The 20,714-nt window shown below is 35.0% G+C and overlaps 1 protein-coding gene across 2 annotated transcripts in view; it reads right to left on the reverse strand.

Annotated features, from left to right (window-relative positions):
- Positions 1-2,790: 2,790 nt before the first annotated feature.
- ZMAT4 (zinc finger matrin-type 4) overlaps positions 2,791-20,714 on the reverse strand; it is a 542,554-nt gene continuing 524,630 nt past the window's right edge. The window contains exon 8 of one of the 2 annotated variants that reach the window (XM_031950744.1): positions 2,791-8,557. In XM_031950744.1, the coding sequence (XP_031806604.1) occupies positions 8,553-8,557 (5 nt within the window). In that variant the 3' untranslated portion in view covers positions 2,791-8,552. The remainder of the gene's footprint in view (positions 8,558-20,714) is intronic. The other variant, XM_031950743.1, reaches the window with a different exon arrangement.

The raw sequence follows: 20,714 nt of genomic DNA on the forward strand, positions 1-20,714 counted from the left end.
AGATAAATATTTATTGAATTTAAAGTTATGATAAAGAATATGACAAAGATATACAAGATTATTGACTTATCCTGCAATCCCATTCTGGAAAGGGAGACTAAAGGAATGCTCCAATGAAGCTCTATATGTTTGAAGCACTTGGCTTTTTTTTTAAATTAGTTTACCCAAACCACATTCCTGTGAGGGGGTTCTGTATGAATCTAGTAGGAACAACTAAGAAAAAGAAAGAATAATCAGTGGAATAGATTAGGTTCAAGGGATAAAACAGTCAACAAATATAGCAACCTAGTCTTTGACAAACCCAAAGATCCCAGCTTTTGGGATAAGAACTTACTGTTTGATAAAAAATTGCTGGGAAAATTGGAAACTAATATGGCAGAAACTAGGCATTGATCCATACTTAACACCGTACACCAAGATAAGGTCAAAATGGGTTCATGACCTAGGCATAAAGAATGAAATTATTAATAAATTAGAGGAACACAGGATAGTTTACCTCTCAGACCTGTGGAAGGGGAAGGTCTTTATGACCAAAGCAGAACTAGAGATCATTACTGATCACAAAATAGAAAATTTCGATTATACCAAACTGAAAAGTTTTTGTACAAACAAAACTAATGCAGACAAGATTTAGAAGGGAAGCAATAAACTGGGAAAATATTTTTACAGTCAAAGGTTCTGATAAAGGCCTCATTTCCAAAATATATAGAGAATTAACTCTAATTTATAAAAAATCAAGCCATTCTCCAATTGAAAAATGGTCAAAGGATATGAACAGACAATTCTCAGATGAAGAAATTGAAACTATTTCTAGTCATATGAAAAGATGCTCCAAGTCATTATTAATCAGAGAAATGCAAATTAAGACAACTCTAAGATACCACTACACACCTGTCAGATTGGCTAAGATGACAGGAAAAAATAATGATGATTGTTGGAGGGGATGTGGGAAAACTGGGACATTGATGCATTGTTGGTGGAGTTGTGAACGAATCCAACCATTTTGGAGAGTAGTTTGGAACTATGCTCAAAAAGTTATCAAACTGTGCATACCCTTTGATCCAGCAGTGTTACTACTGGGATTATATCCCAAAGAGATTATAAAGAAGGGAAAGGGACCTGTATGTGCACGAATGTTTGTGGCAGCCCTTTTTGTAGTGGCTAGAAACTGGAAACTGAATGGATGTCCATCAGTTGGAGAATGGCTGAATAAATTGTGGTATATGAAAATTATGGAATATTACTGTTCTGTAAGAAATGACCAACAGGATGATTTCAGAAAGGCCTGGAGAGACTTACACGAACTGATGCTGAGTGAAATGAGCAGGACCAGGAGATCATTATATACTTCAACAACAATACTAGATGATGACCAGTTCTGATGGATCAGGCCATCCTCAGCAACGAGATCAACCAAATCATTTCTAATGGCAGTAATGAACTGAACTAGCTATACCCAGAAAAAGAACTCTGGGAGATGACTAAAAACCATTACATTGAATTCCCAATCCCTATATTTATGCACACCTGCATTTTTGATTTCCTTCACAAGCCAATTGTACAATAATTCAGAGTCTGATTCTTTTTGTACAGCAAAATAATGTTTTGGTCATGTATACTTATTGTGTATCTAAGTTATATTTTAATATATTTTAACATCTACTGGTCATCCTGACATTTAGGGGAGGGGGTAGGGGGGTAAGAGGTGAAAAATTGGAACAAGAGGTTTGGCAATTGTTAATGCTGTAAAGTTACCCATGTATATATCCTGTAAATAAAAGGCTATTAAATTAAAAAAAAAAGAAAAAGAAAAAGAAAGAATAACTGACTTTTTCACTAACATTACCAACACCAAAGCCATAAATTCATACCTAATGTCTTGACATGTTGTAGCCACTGAAGAACAAACATCAAAGAAAATTTTTCTTAAATAGTGATATATTAGATTAAGATACCACTTCACATCTATAAGATTAATTAAAATGAGAGAAAATAAAAAGGATAAATTTTGAGAAAAATGGGACAATAAACCACTGTTAGTGGAGTTATGAACTGATCCAACCATTCTGGAAAGCAATTTGAATCTATACCCAAAGAACAAATCAAACTGTGCATATCCTTTAATCCATTACCACTACTAGGTCTATATCCCAAAGAGTTCATAAAAAAGGGGAAAGTACCTATATGTACAAAAATATTTGAAGCAACTTTTTGTTTTGATAAAAATTAGAAATTGAGGGGATGCCCATCAATTAGGGAATGGTTGAATGAGTGAGATATTAATGTAGTATGGAATACTATCATGCTGTAAGAAATAATAGGCAGGCAGATTTGAGAAAAAGCTGGAAAGACTTGCATGAATTTATGTGAAGTGAAGTGAGCAGAACCAGGAGAACAATCTACACAGTAAGAGCAACATTGTGTGATGATCAACTATGACTTAGCTCTTCTCAGCAATACAATGAAACAAAATGTTTCCAAAAAGACTCATGATAGAATATGCTATCCAAATCCAGAGAAAGAACTGAGTCTGAATGCAGAACGAAATATGTATTTCCAGTTTCTTTGCTTTTTCATGTTGTTTTCCTTCTTGCAAATTGTAATTTTTTCACTGTTCTTTACAACATTACTAAAATGAAAATATGTTTTACATAATTACACATATATAACCTGTATCTAACTGCTTACTTTCTTAAGGAGTGGGGAGGATAAAGACAGAGGGAGAAAATTTGGAACTCAAAATTTAATTTTAAAAAATGAATATCAAAAAGTTTCCTTACATGTAATTGGAAAAAAAATAGTATTAACATCTAAAAAAATTAAATTGAAAAATTTTATTAGATGCTTAGTTTGGCTGAAATCTAGAATTCCCTTGGTTATATGATTGTCTTATAATTCAGACAGGACTCTATTTATGTCTTCTTCTGATGCTTCATTATAGAATGGAGGGGGACATAATGGTAAATGTTCAACAACCAGCTTTCCACAGAGCAGGTCTTACTTTACATTTAATCAGCATCATTAATGTTTTCTCTGTCACTTTGTTAAGTCTAGAGCAGTAGTGTCAAACTCAGATGGAAATGAGAAATAAGGATCAATGTAAGCTACCTACTGACTTAAAAAACTACACATTAACACCATCTATGTTCTATTGTTATTTTAAAGTATTTTGTTAAACATTTCCAATTGTATTTTAATCTAGTTTCCATGCTTGACCAGACTAGTAATGACAATCAACACAACCATCAACACCAGTGCTGATTAATGAGATATAAAATGTAATACTGAAAATTTAACTTGGATTAATTTTAGAGGTGAAAATACTAATATTGAAAATTTAACAATTAATTCACATAATATAAAATGACTAACTCATTCCTGCATGAAGGTGACTATGAGTTCTTCAAGCTTACACCAGCAGAGCACAAGCTAAAGAAGTTTGATGTAAGAGTATAGTGCTAGAATATATGCTATACATAATAATTCACTTGTATATAGTAGTTAAAATTTATGATGTCACTTAGCTTCAAAGCAACCTTGTGGGTACTACAGATACCCCCAAACAAGGCTCAGAAATGTTAAGTAGCTGTTAATTGTCACACAACAGGTAGCAGCAGAAGTGAGATTTAGAAGCTGGTCTTCCTGAACACAACTGGACCTTCTATCTCAATTTGATCACATTACCTCTCCAGCAGTTTGTGTATAGCCTGATACTTTGTTGATTAATTGATGACCATGTTAGTGAATTAAGCATCTAAGGAAGTATGTAGTAAAACATCATTTTTTTCATTGTTTCAGCCATTGGTCATCATCAGCCAGGGTCTTTTAATAGGGGTCATTTTGGATTTATCAGATAGGACTTTAGATAATCTAATCTCACCCTGGAGAGATTAAGTGATATACTAAAAGCATAAAGGTAAATTTATAAATTACTTGAGTCCATGCTCTCAGACTCTAAATCTAGGGTTCTTTCTTTATAACTTTATAACTATAGAAGAAAAGGGATCTGCTAAGGGAATAAATACTATTTATAAGATTTTAGGAGTTTATCCATTTAAGAAGCTTTCCTCCCCTCTAAACATTTTAGAAGCATACATTTGCATACAGAGTGACTGTGATGAAGACAGAAGTCACCATTGCTTAGAACAGAATTTGGATAAGTTGGTTGCAAATCATTCTTATTTACTCACTAAGGAATAGAAAAGGATGCAGTATTTCCATCATCAACTGTGTGACTGGTTCATACATTTTCTGCTATTCATGACTTCTCCTTCCTTGGGCTCAGTGATGATTCTCAGGAGCTCAGTGGACCAGAACCAGAATCTGTGACTGTAGGATAGAGCTGGCTTAGATGTTGGAGAGAGTAGGGTACATGGAGAAGGCAAAGAAAAGGAGGAGTCAGTAGAATAAAGTTAAGTGTGAAGCAGCTAGGTAGCACATTGGATAGAACACTGGCCCAGGAATTAAAAGGACCTGAGCTCAAATTCAGATTGAAATTTATTGGTTATATGAACCTGAACAAATCACTTAACTCCAAAAAGTTTCTAAAAAATAAAAAAGTGGACTATTATGATTCAAGCCTTCATCACTTCATGCCTAGATTATTACGATAGCATCTTCATTGACTGCTTTCCCTTCTTTAAGAGTCTCCATATTCTAGTTTATCATAAATTTAGGTGACAATTTGATTGTATTAAAGTACAAATAGATTTAGATTACCACCCCTAACCTCATTCAATAAATTTCAATGGCTCTCTTTTATCTCCAGGTTCAAATATAAAGCCTGTTTGGCTCTTAAAGCCTTTTGTAACTGGCCTCTCCTACCTTTCAAGTCTTCCTCTGTATTTCTTCCCTCAAAATACTCTGTAGTCTAATGATGTTGGTGTTTGATTTTTCTTACTCAAAACATCCCATCTCCTTACTCATGGCTGTCATGCTTAGAAATTTCTTTCTCTTTAGCTTTATTTTCTGGCTTTCCTGGTTTCTTTTAAATTTTAGTTAAAATCCTATATTTTGCAAAGAGCCTCCTCACTGCTTTAAGACTAGTATTTCTTTTCCATTGATTGTCTATCAGTCTATCTATTTCTTCTTTGTACATCATTGCTTGAATGTTGTCTTTTTTATTAAATCGTGAGTTATTTGAAGGCCATGTTTTGTTTTTGTTTTTTGCCTTTATTTTTATGCCCAGGGCTTAGCATAGTTCCTGGTGCATAGTAATCACTTAATGTATACTTACTGACTTCATTTGACTTTTAAAATAAGTTTTAAGAAGAGAAGTAAGGATCTTTGATAATTCAAGTTTTACATACCAGATAAAATTTTATTGTGGGCTCATGCTTAAGAAACAACATTTCTACTGTGTATTATTCAACTGAACTGATTATACTTGCTGTAAGAATTTGGAAGTGATTACATTTCTTTTTAAATATTTCATAATTCAGACTTTTTTGCTCATTAATATGAGATCTTTCCCCAGCTAATTCATAGTAAATGAGCTTTTCTATATATAAATGCTTCTCCCTCAGTCCCCTTCATTCTTTTACTTATTGCTCTTTATTAGAATTGGGTAGTAGTATACAAGAACTGCTTCTGTTTTCTAAGGCAGATGTGTCAAACTCCTAGTGCAAAACTTCTGAGTGTAGCTGATACAGATTAAATTGTAAAAGAGATATTTTGCAAAATAAGTAAAAATGCAATACAAAATATGTAATGTTAATTTGGTGTTTTCTATGTCAATATGCAGCCTTCAGGGATATGTTTCTATTTGAATTTGCCATCACTGCTATAAGGCATTATTTTGAAAAGGATAATAATTAGTATCTTTCTAAAGGCCTCTGACTTGGTTCTTTCATGTGTTTAAAGATTCCCAATTCCCAATTTAAAGTTCCCACCTGCAACTTAATAGGCATCTCTCCTATTTTAATGTCTTCAGAACCTACCATGGGATTCAAATATTTTTATTTCATTTTTTTCTTTTATGTGAGTGGAGGGGAGAAAGAATCCCAATCTGTGATTGGAATCTATAAATGGAATTCCCAGGGGAGAGACTTCCTTTACTAAGGAAGATCTGTAACATCTTATAAAATTATCCGAGACCTCTGAGGGGTTAATCATTAGCCAGGATGACATAGTCAGTATTTGAGAAGCTTAATAAAAACTTATTGGATTGATGTATAAAATATCAAATGGAAAGATGGGAAAATTATTTTTTAAACCAAATGTGTTCTTGCTATAATTTCAAAGTAAATATTCCTTTGTAAAAGCTAATGAATGTTGAAGTGCTTAAATGATATGGGCAGTGCTAACCAATAGGGCCTCGAAGTTGGGGGAAAACAAAACCAGTGGAGGTTCAAGTCATGGTGTTAGAGAAGAGCCCACCTCAAAGTACCAATGATGTAGAGGGCCTGGAACATGTTCATTATAGAGGTAAATATTAAAAAGCATACGATATCACCTCTCTACCCAATTCAAATACCCAGCTTGTCTACCCTATTTTCCTCTCATTGCTGACCCATGAAATAATCATTTGAATGATGGGTGGGGAAAGGACAGATCCAGCTCTGGCCCTGACTCTGGTTTTCCTGATACCATTGGAAAATAAATTGTCATTAACTGGTTCTTTCTCAGACAAAACTAAATATTTCCTCCCATGTGCACGTCTATGAATGTTAAAACTCATCTCCTCCCGAATCCCCAAATTTTCTCTTTCTGTTAATAGACAGATGAAATGTGGTGATATTCCTAAGCAAATAAATATGCCACATATAAATTGGGAGACTTATCAGCAAAAGACTTGGTATAGCCTCATCATAATGCCAGTGATGCTAGAGAATTTTGTGTTGATAGTAAATAAAATCATAATATAGGCTGTTTGAAAAAAAAAACCCAGAACAATAAAAAAAAAACCAACCACTTCAGGATTCCAGTTTATCAACTGCACAGCTTACTCACTGCACACATAAATAAACACACTATTTAATATATTTATATACATATACATATACAGATTTTGCTTACTTTATAGCAAAATTGACAAAGTATATTGTACACAGCCAAAAGAAACCATCTATAATGGAATGGGAGACTGTCAGGTGTTCTGAAGCATTTATACCAGCCTTTTTACAGCTGAAATATAGTTCTCTTTGTTCATGTTGGAAAACTTTTACTTAGCTATTATTGTTTGCAAGCTTTGTGCCCCTGCCTCCCCTTAGTTTTCCTTGATCAGTCTGTGGACGGAGAAGGCTTATCTTCAAAAGAGAGTATCATGTTTAAGTCCAAAACTGTGTTATTAAGATGATTGTTTGCCTTCTTTTGAAATGCATTTCCTCTATTTCTCACTGAGTTTCAAGTACCTCTATTCTCTACAAAAATAGCAATCATGATCCAGAAAATCCAGATTCTTTTTTGGAAGTCAGAAAAAAAGACTCCCCGATCTTACCATGTCCTTTGTGAACTCTACCTGGGCACCATCTGTAGCACTGATGCACAATTAATGTGAGTTAAATATTCATCTTTGTGGAAGTTTCCAGGAAACCCAAGACAGTGACATTAGAAAGAAATAATGAAACATACACAAAGATCTTTACCCCAGTGCTCTGGCCAAACTGACATCTCTCCTCTTACCTTCCATTTAAATTTACCTCTGTTGGCTTAAACACAATTCCCCCCAAATTAAAAAGTCATAACTCAAGTTCATGTCAAATGAACTTTCGTTCAATTTAAAGGATTCTTTTCTTTATCTGATACCTTAAATAAAAATAAACAAACTGGAGCCAACTATCATGGGAGTGGAAGAGTATCATTCCCATGGGCATGCCTTCCCCCTCCTGCTTTACATTTAACATTCTTTTGGTCTCTTAAGGGAAAATCCCTATTTCAACCGTGAGAAGCTGTATATGAACAACAGAGAAAAGAGTTGGTGATTTCATTCTTTGTCTCCCAGCTTTCCTTGTACAGTTGGCATAATACATCCACATTTCTAAAGGCAGCATGAATTCATCCATTATACATCTCCTATTGATTGAGCTTCAGTCTGGTTCTTTGCCCGTTGTCACCAATCATGCTGAACATGGTGGAGGAATAATGTTTGTTTCTGGGGGAAGATGGTTTTACATCACAATCATCAATATTTTAACAGAATAATTATACTCCAAAGAAATCTAGAATAAATACCCCAAAAGTTGTATTTGTTTTGTGGGGTTTCTTTTGTTCTAAATCTCTGCTGTCTTTGAGGTTGAATAAATTTCTTCCTCAGTCATTTGCTACAATATTATACTTGAGAATGTGTGTAGAATCTGTTTTCTGGGAGTTGTTTTTAATCCATCCAATGTCTTAACTTACCACAAATAATTTTTTTTTAAAGAAAGAAAATCCAGTTGCTTCCCCACACTAAAATTACTATGTTAATTTGTGAATCCACTTAAGAAATGTTCATTGTCCAAGAAAGATTCCTCCTCCACTGGTTGGTAAGTGATTCTCCTTGGCAGAAGCAATTCTGATTTTTTTTCCTCATCCCTTGTTTTCTCATCCCAGATGTTTTCACTACTGATTCTTCAGGCTGTAATACAGAATGGGAAAAAAGGCTTACCTTCCTCACCAAAGTTATCTATTCCAATATTTATGACATTCAACTATGATTAAAAAAAAGTTTCTCAGCTATTGTAGAAAGAACTCTAAACTGGGTATCATAGAACCTTGGTTCAAATTGGGTCTTACTATTTATTTCTTTTATAGTAAAAAACACTGCACTTAGAGGGAAAAAGAAAAAGCTTAGTTTGAATTCGGACTCTGCCATTACCTGACTGCCTTACCTTAGGCAAATCACTCTTTACCTTTGAGCTTCGGTACTCTCATCAGTAAAAAGAGAAGGTTGGGATGAATGTTTTCCAAAATCCATTTTTATTTCTAAAACCTGTCTTCCTGATTCCAAACAACCCGAACTTTGCAGGTGAATCAATAGAGAATAGAATTGTAGGACTCCAAAGAGGAATCTTGCCAACATCATCTATGTGCATTATACAGAATTTCAGTTTGCTAAGCTATGAATACAAACACCAAATTAATTTAAATGTCCTTAGAAGAAAACAAGAAAAAATGAAATAGAATTTCTTTTGTCAGAGATGTAGAGTTAATAGCATGCCAGTGACACTGCTCAGAAAAATGAGCATATATGGTATAAACACCCATCTTCTAAGAGGTGACCTTTATGACATACAATAAACATACCCTGTTGTTAGGATAAGAATGATCTTAGAAGATTTAGGCTGTAGTCAGTAATAAATCCATGCAATCAGGTTTTTCCAAGCTAGCCAAATGGGGAGAACTGTTTTCACCTTACCTTTCAAAGGTATTAGTTCAAGTTTGTCTACCTAGTACCTAGAAAAATACATACTCATTCAAAATAATGACTCTTTCTCAAGCTACCATTTAATGTGATTTTTGGTGGGCAGATAGGGGGAGAAATTAGGCTCTGCTTTATTGGAGGCTTCTCATTTAATTTTAGAATGAGAAGCAAAACTCAGGGAGAGTCTTTAATAGGAAAATGATGAATACATTGGCTGCCCTGATTCTTCAGTGCTAAGCCTACTTATCAAGACTGGTGATAATTCATCACTGAGCAATCAGAATCATCAGTCTCCTGAATAAGCATACATCTTCATTTTAGGTGATACCTGGTACTCTGAACAGAAATGTTTACTACCATACAGTTATGAATTATTTTCAGATATTCTTAGTATTCAATTTGAGAAGTGGCTGAAATTAAGAAAGTTATCTTTTATTTAAGTAAAAGTAAAAACTTTGGAATATTGGATAATTTTTTTTTACCTAGAACCCACCTTGTATTACTACATTAAAGAACAAAAAGAGAGATATAGTGTGTCATGGAAGATAGAACTGGGAAGGCTTAAGCTTCAAAATCTATCTCTTATATATACTGTATGATCATAAGGAAGTTACTTAAGGTCTGAGTCCCAAGTAATGATCCAAGACTACAAGTTGTAGGGGTTTATTGAACTGCATTAGGGAAGAGAGTTTCCATCCTGGGAGTTGCCTACACTGATGAAATCACATGTCCCAATCCTAAGAGAAGCAGATCATCATAATTGTATATGATAAATAATTTTAAAAACTCTCTTGCTTAAAAATAGGTTTCACTACTACTGTTTAAATACCCATAACTTTCAAGTATTTTGAGAATTTAGCCAATTCAATTCATCAGACATTTAATAAATATCTATGATATGGATCCAGTGCAGAGGGTTTAGAGATATGATGCTGACTTTGTGTCAGATTATGGAAAGTCATGTACATCCTCTTTCTTTAATCTTTTCTTTATTCTCTTGAGTTCTCTCTTTTGCTCAGATGAAAAAAAAGTATTTGAATTTTGGGATATTTGGATAGTTTTACCTGGAATCCATATTATATTATTGAATTAAGAAATGAATTTATATATTTGTGACATTAAAAGCAAAATTGAGATAGTGTGACACGGTAGAGTTGGAAAGACTTGGGGTTCAAATTCTGTCTCTTTTTCAAATTCTGTCTCTAAATAAAAGGCTACGAGAAATTTAAGGTAGGAGCAATCTCATCTATTTGGTAGGATCAAAGAAGTTTCGTAAAGGATATGATGTCTGATCTGAGCTTTAAAGAAAGGAAAAGATTGGACAGATGAAGACTGACAAGAAGGGATTATACAATTCAACATGGGTGGAATTAAAGGCATGAAATACCTATAAGAAAGAATAATATAAAATGAAACCTGGAAATACATTTAGAATCAGATTATGGAAGGCCTTCATTGCCAGGATAAGACATGTGGAACCACTAAAGGTTTTTAAGCAGCAGGGTGCCATTAGGGATGGGGAATGAGGGAGTGAATGTATGCTCTCATGAAAATAGCACTGGACTGGCAGTCAGCTTAGGTTCTAGTGCCAGATCTATAACTATTTTAGGGCAAATTATAGACTCTGTGGTTCTCAATTTCTTCTTCTTGGTGTATTTGGAGTGTAAAATGAGAGACTTGCAGTAGATGATACTAATAATCTCTTCCAATGTGAATCTATAAATATAATAAAGTTCCATGGTGAAGACCTATTTCAGAAGGAACTATGAAAAGGTCAAGTTTTATGATGCTGCCCCCCAGCTCAGGGACTCCATGTGGAATATTCAGTGTCTCTTAGAATGATAGATCTATTGCCCTTTTACAAAATATCCCTGGAGGAAAGCAGACACTTAAATGTTTGAGTTGCAAAGGCCTTCTCTTTGCTGAGTGAATAGAAAGACTTCAGATGTCGACAAACTGTCAATTCAATCAATTATAGGACAGACTGCAAGGAAGGCTGATCTCAGTTCTTCATTGATTTGAAGCAGAGGAGAATCCATTGAATTATGAGAATAATGACCCTATCCAAGGTCAGCATGAAAGCCAGAAGTAGTTAGAACTGCAGATCAGAGAGAAACCTGACTGCTGGAACAGCCAGAACCTCTGGCAGTGACACTGTTGACAAATATTTATTAAGTACCTACTGATATCAGGTACTATGCTAAGCACTGGGTATGCATAGAAAGGGAAAAAGAAAAATCTGGCCCTAACTTCAGGGAACTTGCAGTTTAATAGGGGAGACAACATGCATACTATGCACAAACAAGATACAGACAGTATAAATTGGAGATAATAAACGGTGGAAAGGCACTATAATTGAGGAGACCTGCTACTACTACCACTACTACTGCTATTACTACTACTACTACTACTGCTGCTGCTGTTACTACTACTACTACTACTACTATTACTATTACTACCACCACTACTACTATTACTATTACTACTACTAGAACTACTACCACTACCACTACTACAAGTACTAGTATTACTACTGCTATTACTACTACTACTATTAGTACTAGTACTACTACCACTACCATTACTATTACCACTACTATTACTACTACTACTACTACTACTACCACCACCACTACTACTATTACTACTAGTAGTACTACTACTACCACTACCACTACTACTACTATTACTACTGCTACTGCTACTACTATTAGTACTACTACTACTACAACTGCTGCTACTGCTACTACCACTACTATTACTACTACTAGAACTACTACCACTACCGCCACCACCACCATTACTACTATTACTGCTACTACTACTACTACAACTGCTGCTACTATTACTACCGCTACCACTACTACTACAACTGCTGCTACTACTACTACCACTATCACTACTACTATTACTACCACTACCGCTACTACCACTACTACTACTACTACTACTGCTTCTTGCTGCTGCTGCTACTACTACTACTACTATCACTATCACTACTGCTACTATCACTACTACTACCATCATGACTTCTACCATTACTACTACTGCTGCTACTACTACCATGACTTCTACTACTACTACTATTACCACTACAACAACTACTACTAACACTATTACTGTTACTATTAACTACTACTACCACTATTACTGTTACTATTAACTACTACTACCACTACCATTACTACTACTGCTACTACTATTACTACTAACTACTACTACCACTACTACTAGTACTACTACTACTACTACTACTACCATCACTACAACAACTACTACTACTACTACTACCACTACTACTATTACTACTAACTACTACTACCACTACTACTACTACTGTTACTATTACTACCACTATTACTACTAGTTCTTCTACTACTACTACTACTACCACTACCACCACCACCACCACCACCACCACCACCACCACCACCCCCACCACTACCACTACTACTACTACTACTACTACTACTACTACTACTACTGCTGCTGCTGCTGCTGCTGCTGCTGCTACTGCTACTACTACTACTACCACCACTCAGGTTCAAGTCCAGGAGTCAGTAAGAAGTTTAGAAAAACTATCAGATTCCATTGCCTGATTCAATTATTTTTTTGTCAGAAAGGACATAAGGATGATCATTTGTGCTTCCCAGCTAAGAAGTATTCAACCACCCACCTAAACATACTTATCTTTCCTCTAGAATTTTGTCTTCTGAAAACAGCTGTTGGAAAACATTCTCCAGACCATATTTTGAGTATGTAGTCATTGCAATATGGGAAAGACAGAAATAGAGAACATGTGCATAAATATTGGAGAAGAGAGCATGTCTCTATGTGCCTTTACATTCATACCACCTGTTTTCTTTTTAAGTTATCATAAAGTCTCATTTGAAAAATTTCTTGACATCCTTCACTGTTCAATCTATGAATTGATGACAATCTTACAGTTGTTCTTGGCTTTGCAAATTAATGCAGCAAAAAGGTTGAAAGTGCTCAAAAAACAAACAAGTAAAATCACATCTGTATAAATTGCTGAGGCACACTAGCAAATGTTCACTTTCTCCAATTCAAACAAGCTTGCAATGCAGCATTCTCCATGTAAGTGAGAAGACTGAATTTGTCAGCAGCTTAACAGTTTTTAAGGCATGATTACATCATTAGAGGGAGTCAGAGAAATCTTTATTTTAACTTATAGTAAAAAGGGGTGCCTTGAGAATTTAATCTCATAATGAGGAAAAATATCACACACTCCCTTTTTTAGAGTCAGCGTAATTATCTAGAATATTTCAGAACATAGAGAAGTAATGACAAATTAAAATGCCTTTCAATTCCATCTCACTTTTATAATTATTCATCTGCTGCTGTTATTATTGCCATAAAGGCATCTCCATTCTTTAGTCAGCCTCCCCTTTGATACAAAAGCACATGGAAAATTTTACTGTTATTAATAAGCATTCAGCCTCTTGATCTATAAAAAGAATTCTTTTTATCTGAGATGGATAAGTCACGTAATTCATATATTTTAAGAACTTTCCTTAAATAGAAAATGGAAGGGAGGGAACAACAATCACATTTTCTCAGTTAAAGGAACAGTATGTGGTATAGGGCAGACAGTGCCCTCAGAGAAGATCAGTATGTATGGCAGGGAGAAGAAGAGGAAAGGATGTTTTCATTTATATTATACATACAACAGACTCACACGAAATTCTCCACCAAAAACTGTATTCATTTTTGTCATATCAAATACAGACCAGAAAAATAGCAAAAAAGCACCAGGATCTCTATTTGACCTGAACTGAATTGATAAAGGCCTGACCTGCTTGGCAAGGTGAAGTTGGCTGGAGAAAAGAAGAAGAAAAAGAAATCAGACACATATTTAGACACAACCAGAATGTGAACAGAGAGAAAATGGTGTTTGATCCAGCTCAGTCCTGATCATCAAGTGAAATAAGATTGTAAGATAGGTTTGAATCAGACCTGTGGCATGCAACAGGGAACTTTCTGAAATAACATTGGAAACAATTTCCAGTTCCCTACAAAACTCTTCCACCTCATCAAACATCAAACATGCCACAGATCTGAATCAACATCATAAAGAGAAATATGAAATGTTAACAAATAATAACAACAAAAACTAGAACATATATTGCAATTAACATAGTAATAAGTGTAGATCTAAACAGCTTGAAGGTACAGTGGATAGAGTGTTGGGGCCTCTGAAAGACTCATCTTCCTAAATTCAACCATGGCCTTAGGTACTTGCTGGGTGTGTGACTGCAGGCAAGTTATTTTACCTTATGTGCCTCAGTTTTTTCATCTGTCAAATGAGCTGGAGAAGGAAATGCTAAACCTCCAGTTTCCTTGACAAGAAAACCCCAAATGGGGTCATGAAGAGTACAACAGAACATGAGTACAGCAATTAAAAAAAAAAAAAATATATATATATATATATATATATATATATATTATTCTAGACCAAGAAAGGGTTTGTGTGTAATGAACATGCTGAGACATACAACCTCTAAGGTTAGTGAAGTACAGTAAAAAAAAAAAAAAAAAAAAAAAGGCACTAATTATTTGGTCGTTGGATAATCTAGATTTGAATTCTGGATATACTGCTTTATACTTGCATTAGCGGAGGTAATTTACTTAACATCTCTGAATATCAGTTTCCTATCCATTAAATAAGGGATTGTGGATTAAATTGCCTTTAAGGATGCTTTTAGCTCTAAATCAATATCCTGAAATGCTGTAATTCTTTGGGATCAGTGGTCCATCTTACAGAAATACATGGTTCACAGTATCACCCACTACTGTCCCTGGGCAGTTATCCTGAGAAATCTCTTCATAGAACTACAAAGTCAGAGAGAAACTTGGCAACATTTGGTTTAATACTATCATTTTATATGGAGGAAATTGAGACCTATAAAGTAGAAGGGACTGTTCAATATAACAGAAGCTTCTCAGGGACCATGTTATCCTGTTGTAATTTTGAACCCAAAGTCCAGAATATTTAAGCACTTTGAGAGCAGTTTTTGTTTTTCTCTATCCTGTGCTTAGCAAGTACCTCATGAACAATAGAATAATTGCTTATTCTATTAAATTGTTAAACTATGCTAAAATGCCCAGAGGTTTTTCACATAAACGATTGTGTAGTTACATCTTTCCCATCTTGCTGTTATACAAATCAAATATTATTTCAGATATACAGAAAGAGGTGTTTGTTTAAAGGAACTTAGCAGTGAATATTTTAATAAAATAAAGATCTACTCTCTTCCCCCCTCCCCTTTAACTCATCCACACCTCTGATTTATCCTTTTTTAAGTTTGATTTTTTTTCATAGTAAGTTTGCTTAAAATGAGGCATATTTATGGTTACAAAGAAAAATTCCAACGTTTCAGATGTGAAAGGTCTCTGCTAGGCACAGAAGGGAACCAAGAAAATATAAGGTCAGGTCCTCAGAAACCCAAGCTATTTACCTTCTATTCATGGAGAAAAAAAAAATTGATCTCACAATTCAGGATGGAAAACTGACTTAGTGATTGAAACCCAAGCCTACTAGCATCCTTGGCAAGCCCTAGAGCTATAATCCTCTTTGCTGACTTGGATAATACTGTAGAAAATAAAGTGAATGCATGACTTGGATTCCAGGGCTCCTCCGAGGAAAACATTTGATTTCTGCCAACCCATAATGATCTACTCCCAGACAATGACCTTCCCTACTTTGCAGCTGACCCAGAAGAAAGAAGGGCAAGGAGAGAGTGCCCTCCACTGCTCCATATTCACAGCAAATGCCAGGGAAATGCCCAGCTCTCAATTTCTTGCTGCAGAAATGTAGGTTATGTATGACATAAAAATGTACCATGAGTTATTGCCATGCTCTGCAGTGACTGAACCTTCTGAGCACACACTCAGACAGACGCATTTCTTTACCAGGGACTCATCAGAGGACTATAATTCTTGAGTAGTTTGGGTTTTTTTTATTGTTTAAAAGGATACTAAAAATTGAAAGAATGTAGACACAAAATCACGGCAAACAGTAATATTAATCAAGGTATATTACTTGCAGAATTTTTATTTAGTCCAATTTCCATATAATTTAAATCAAATCTTTACTAGTACCAAATTCTTATTAGAAAATCAAATTTAAATAAGACCCTTAGCTCTTTTGTGTGTGTCATAGTCTTCAGCAATTTATAAAGTTATACTGTAGAGCGAGTGCTACTCATTTATGGTGAATATTTGGGACTTTAAACATAGAGAGAAGGACTTTTTGATTCCATGACATTCTGCACCATTTATATTAAACATGATTTTTTCTGACCTAAATATAAGACATCAGATTTTGAAGTAAACTCATAGTGGTAACCCTTCATTTGTTTATATTGACATTTTGGTTTGCTTTGGTGGCCACTATCTGACCACCATCCAAACTGGACTCCCAGGAACTATACCTGAGAAAAACAAAGTCAGGGACAAATGTAAAGTCCTATAGCTTTATCATTTGTTGTTTTGTAATCAAATATATGAGGGTGGCTGTGATGGAAATAAAAGAATAGTTTACATAAGAATGTGAACTCTTCGAGAGCAGGATTAGTTTTTTTGTTTTTGGTGGTTTTTGTGGTTGTTCTTGGCAATGTTTTTTTTTTTTTTTTTTTTTTTTTTTGCCTTTGTATCATCAGTCATGTTTAACACATAGAAGGTGCTGTGTACTAATGCCAGGTGATAAATTGATTAACTAAAAAAGATCTAGAAGTTTTACTGCAATATTACATAATTTGCACCTGAATTTTTATTGCAAGGAACTTTAAGTGAGGACACTATTTCTATCAATGGAAATCAACAACTGTTTTCGAACTTCATGTTATAAAGTTATCAGGGCAATGAGACATTGAGTGACTTGTTTCCATTCACTGACCAGTGTGTATCAGAGGCACGATGAGAATTCTGGTTTTCCTGATTGTAAGGCTCTAGCTACTATACCATGTTCGCTTCTATCTCGGGTTGTACTAGACAGAGGTATATCATATATAATATTGTAAAAATTAATTAACTATTGATATGTGAGATCTAAATGTGAGATCCTGGTCTAGCAGCAAAACAATGATAAAGATGATGATGAAAGTAACTCGAAACATATATCACTTTAAGTTTGTAAAATTTAACATTTGCTTTTACCCTGTGAAATAGACTCTAGAGGTATTATTGTCCCTATTTTATAAAGGAATAACCATAGTATCCGAGGGTTAAGTGACTTGCTCAAGGTCATATAGCTAGTCAGTATCAGAGAAGGGATTTCACCCCGTTTCACATGACTCTTCATGCGTCATTATTTCCATTATATTATGCTGCCCACCCTTATCAATGAATGGATACACTAGTAGAGATAAGGGACATTATCAAGACGAATATAGATGAAACAAGAAGACATAGAGAAGAATATCAGCTAAATGGATGGTATAGTGGACCAACAATATTTAGGCTCTACCATTTTGGGGTAGCTAGGTAACACAATGGATAGAGCCCAGGATCTGGAGTCAGGAAAACTCATCTGAGTTCAACTCTAGCTTTAGACATTTATTAGCTTGACCTCAACTCCCTCAGTTTCCTCCTCTGTAAAATGAGCTTTTGAAGGAAAGGGCAAACCACTCCAGCATCTTTGCCAAGAAAATCCTAAATGGGGTCACAGAGAATCAGAGAAAATGAAAACAACTGAAAACACCACCTTGGAACCTGAAGTTTTCTATGAGAAACTGCTAATGTACTCCAGGAGATAATTTAGGGAGAATGGCTAGATGAATATATGTTGAAGGTAATTCTATTTTGAAATCACTTAGGGATCAATTTTCAAGTTATTTCAAAGAGAGGAAGATTCCAAAGGAATAGAAAAAGATTGACAGGAATTGAGAGGGCATTGGTGGCCTATAGTCTATAATAGTGTTGGGAGTCCCTTCCTAGAATCAGAGATCTATTGAAGTATTCAAATATGTATATCTAGATGAGCATAATAATGAACTATGTTACACTGATGTTCTACTATATTTGAATTGCCTGAGGTAGATTCACAACTTGGAATTTTGAAACGTGAAAGCTTTTACTGAATCCTCTTTTGCAAATACTTCTACTTTACACATTGACTACAATCTGCCCCCATTCCCACTGTGTTTATACACACCTCACCCACCCTCCTAGCACTGTCACCAAATAGATCTGCTCCATCTCATATGTTTGACTGAATCAGCCAGAGATTTTCCCTATATTTTTTCCTGTTCTCTTCTGCCATTCATTCCAATACATTTTGGAATACAGCTTTTCAGAGGTCATGATCATTCATTCAGACTTCCAGGCTAGCCTTGGGCAACATTTTGAACAAAACAGTAGTTTGTTTTTTTTCATTGCTCCCAATTTCTTCTTTTTTGAATCTTTTTGAATCATTTCCTGGGACTCTCATCTCCTCCCCCCTGCTTACTAAATCAAAAACTTCTCACCCTGTGGGGTTTTTTTGCTTGCTCCTTCTTTCTCCATCAGAAATAAGATGATAAGAAAACACCAATAGTTCACATTCATATATAATGCTTTCAAACTCATTCTCAGGGAACTACAACTCACAGATAAGATTTGCTATGTTCCTCCTTAGCAAAATTTTCATTTAAATTAAAACAATGCAATATTCTTAGGTTGAAGTAGCGCAAGCATTTGTTGAAATTTAAGTAGAGCCTTGCAGGAGAAAAGGAAGTAGAAGGTGGGATTTGAGTTGGGAGAAGAGTATAATAAACCAAAAACTAATTTAAATGGTTACCAAAGTGTCTGTAGGGTGCTGAGATTCATAGGATTGAGAAAAATCCTATATGGGAGCAAAGATTCAGATCCAGAGATCTGTAAAAGATGAAGGAGAGAAAGAAGAAGGGAATATGCATATATAAAGGGCCTCCTATGTGTCAGGTATTATGTTAAATGCTTTACAAACATTATTTTATTTGATTCTCACAAGATCTGTGAGAGGGGTATTGTTATTATACTTATTGTATAGATGAAAAAATTCAGACAGAGCTAAGTGATCTGCCCAGTGAATATCTGAAGGCAAATTTGAACTCAAGAAACTTGCTTGAGTTCCTGAAGCAATTTGCAAGGAAAGTCAAAGAATTGACTGGTGTGTGTGTGTGTGTGTGTGTGTGTGTGTGTGTTTACTATTCATGTTACTACACAGTACCATTAATTCCAGTGTGTATATGTAGGCAACTACAGGCACAAGGTTTGCCACTTTCTTTCCTAATTTAGCTATGAATCAAATAGGTAATAGATGAAATCAAAGAATTGAATCTTCCAAGGGTAGAAATATGAGACATCAATTTTCTGGGACATAATTTGTGGGATAGAATGACTTTTAGGATGTCAAATTATTCCACCATGTTGGCATCCGTCCATCCATCTGCCTCTACTTAATTCTAGCCTTGCAGGATTCGATGCTATTTTGACATAAAAGCAAAGCTTGAACTTTATATTGGTGTGGTAGTTTCAGGATTACTAAAAACTCCTGGCCTGCCTGATTATGGTATATATGATCCTGGATTCTTTTGGGCATTAGCCAAAGTACATAAGCTCTGAAATGTCCTAGAAAGCTCTAAAGGCTTTGAGTAATGTTTGTTATGTAAGGAGGAATAATTTGGGAACAATATTGCACAAAGAACAGTTGCAACCAATAGAGAGAAGGCTGTTCTACCTTTATTGAGCGAGGAAGGACCTTACTTAGATTATCAGGGTTTTTGTAAATGAGGTGGGTGTAGGGATGGAGACAGGAGAGGGTACTACTCTCTTCATGAAACAGAATGTAATAACCTTGCTTTGTCTTTCCAAGTTATTCTTGCATAGTCTTTCCGTACATCCTCAAAAGATGATTCATCCATGTATTAGAGACTTCCTTCTGATACTTTTAATATATTACTTGTATACTATCATAATACTTGGGTTGTCTTTTTATCTTTCTTGTTTGCAACATGAGTGGTCCATCATTTTGTTGTTCTGTATATTTTTAATGTTAATTTTCTACTCCTTGTACACAAATTATTTTTGGTAATATGTTGTGATCCATTAATCCCCATTAGGTAGCTTTTTATTGATCTTTGGGTCATCTGAAATTGGTTGCTATGAAAATATGTTGATTTCAGGGGCAGCTAGGTGGTACAGTGGATAGAGCACCAGCCCTGAAGTCAGCAGGACCTGGGTTCAAATCTGATCTCAGACACTTAACACTTCCTAGCTGTGTGATCCTGGGCAAGTCACTTAACCCCAATTGCCTCAGCAAAAAAAAAAAAAAAAGTTGATTTCATCATATGTGTGTAGGAAGATATGCATATATATCATATGCATATGT

Source organism: Sarcophilus harrisii, chromosome 2 (genome assembly GCF_902635505.1).
Source record: "Sarcophilus harrisii chromosome 2, mSarHar1.11, whole genome shotgun sequence".
Classification (NCBI taxonomy): Eukaryota; Metazoa; Chordata; class Mammalia; order Dasyuromorphia; family Dasyuridae; genus Sarcophilus; species Sarcophilus harrisii.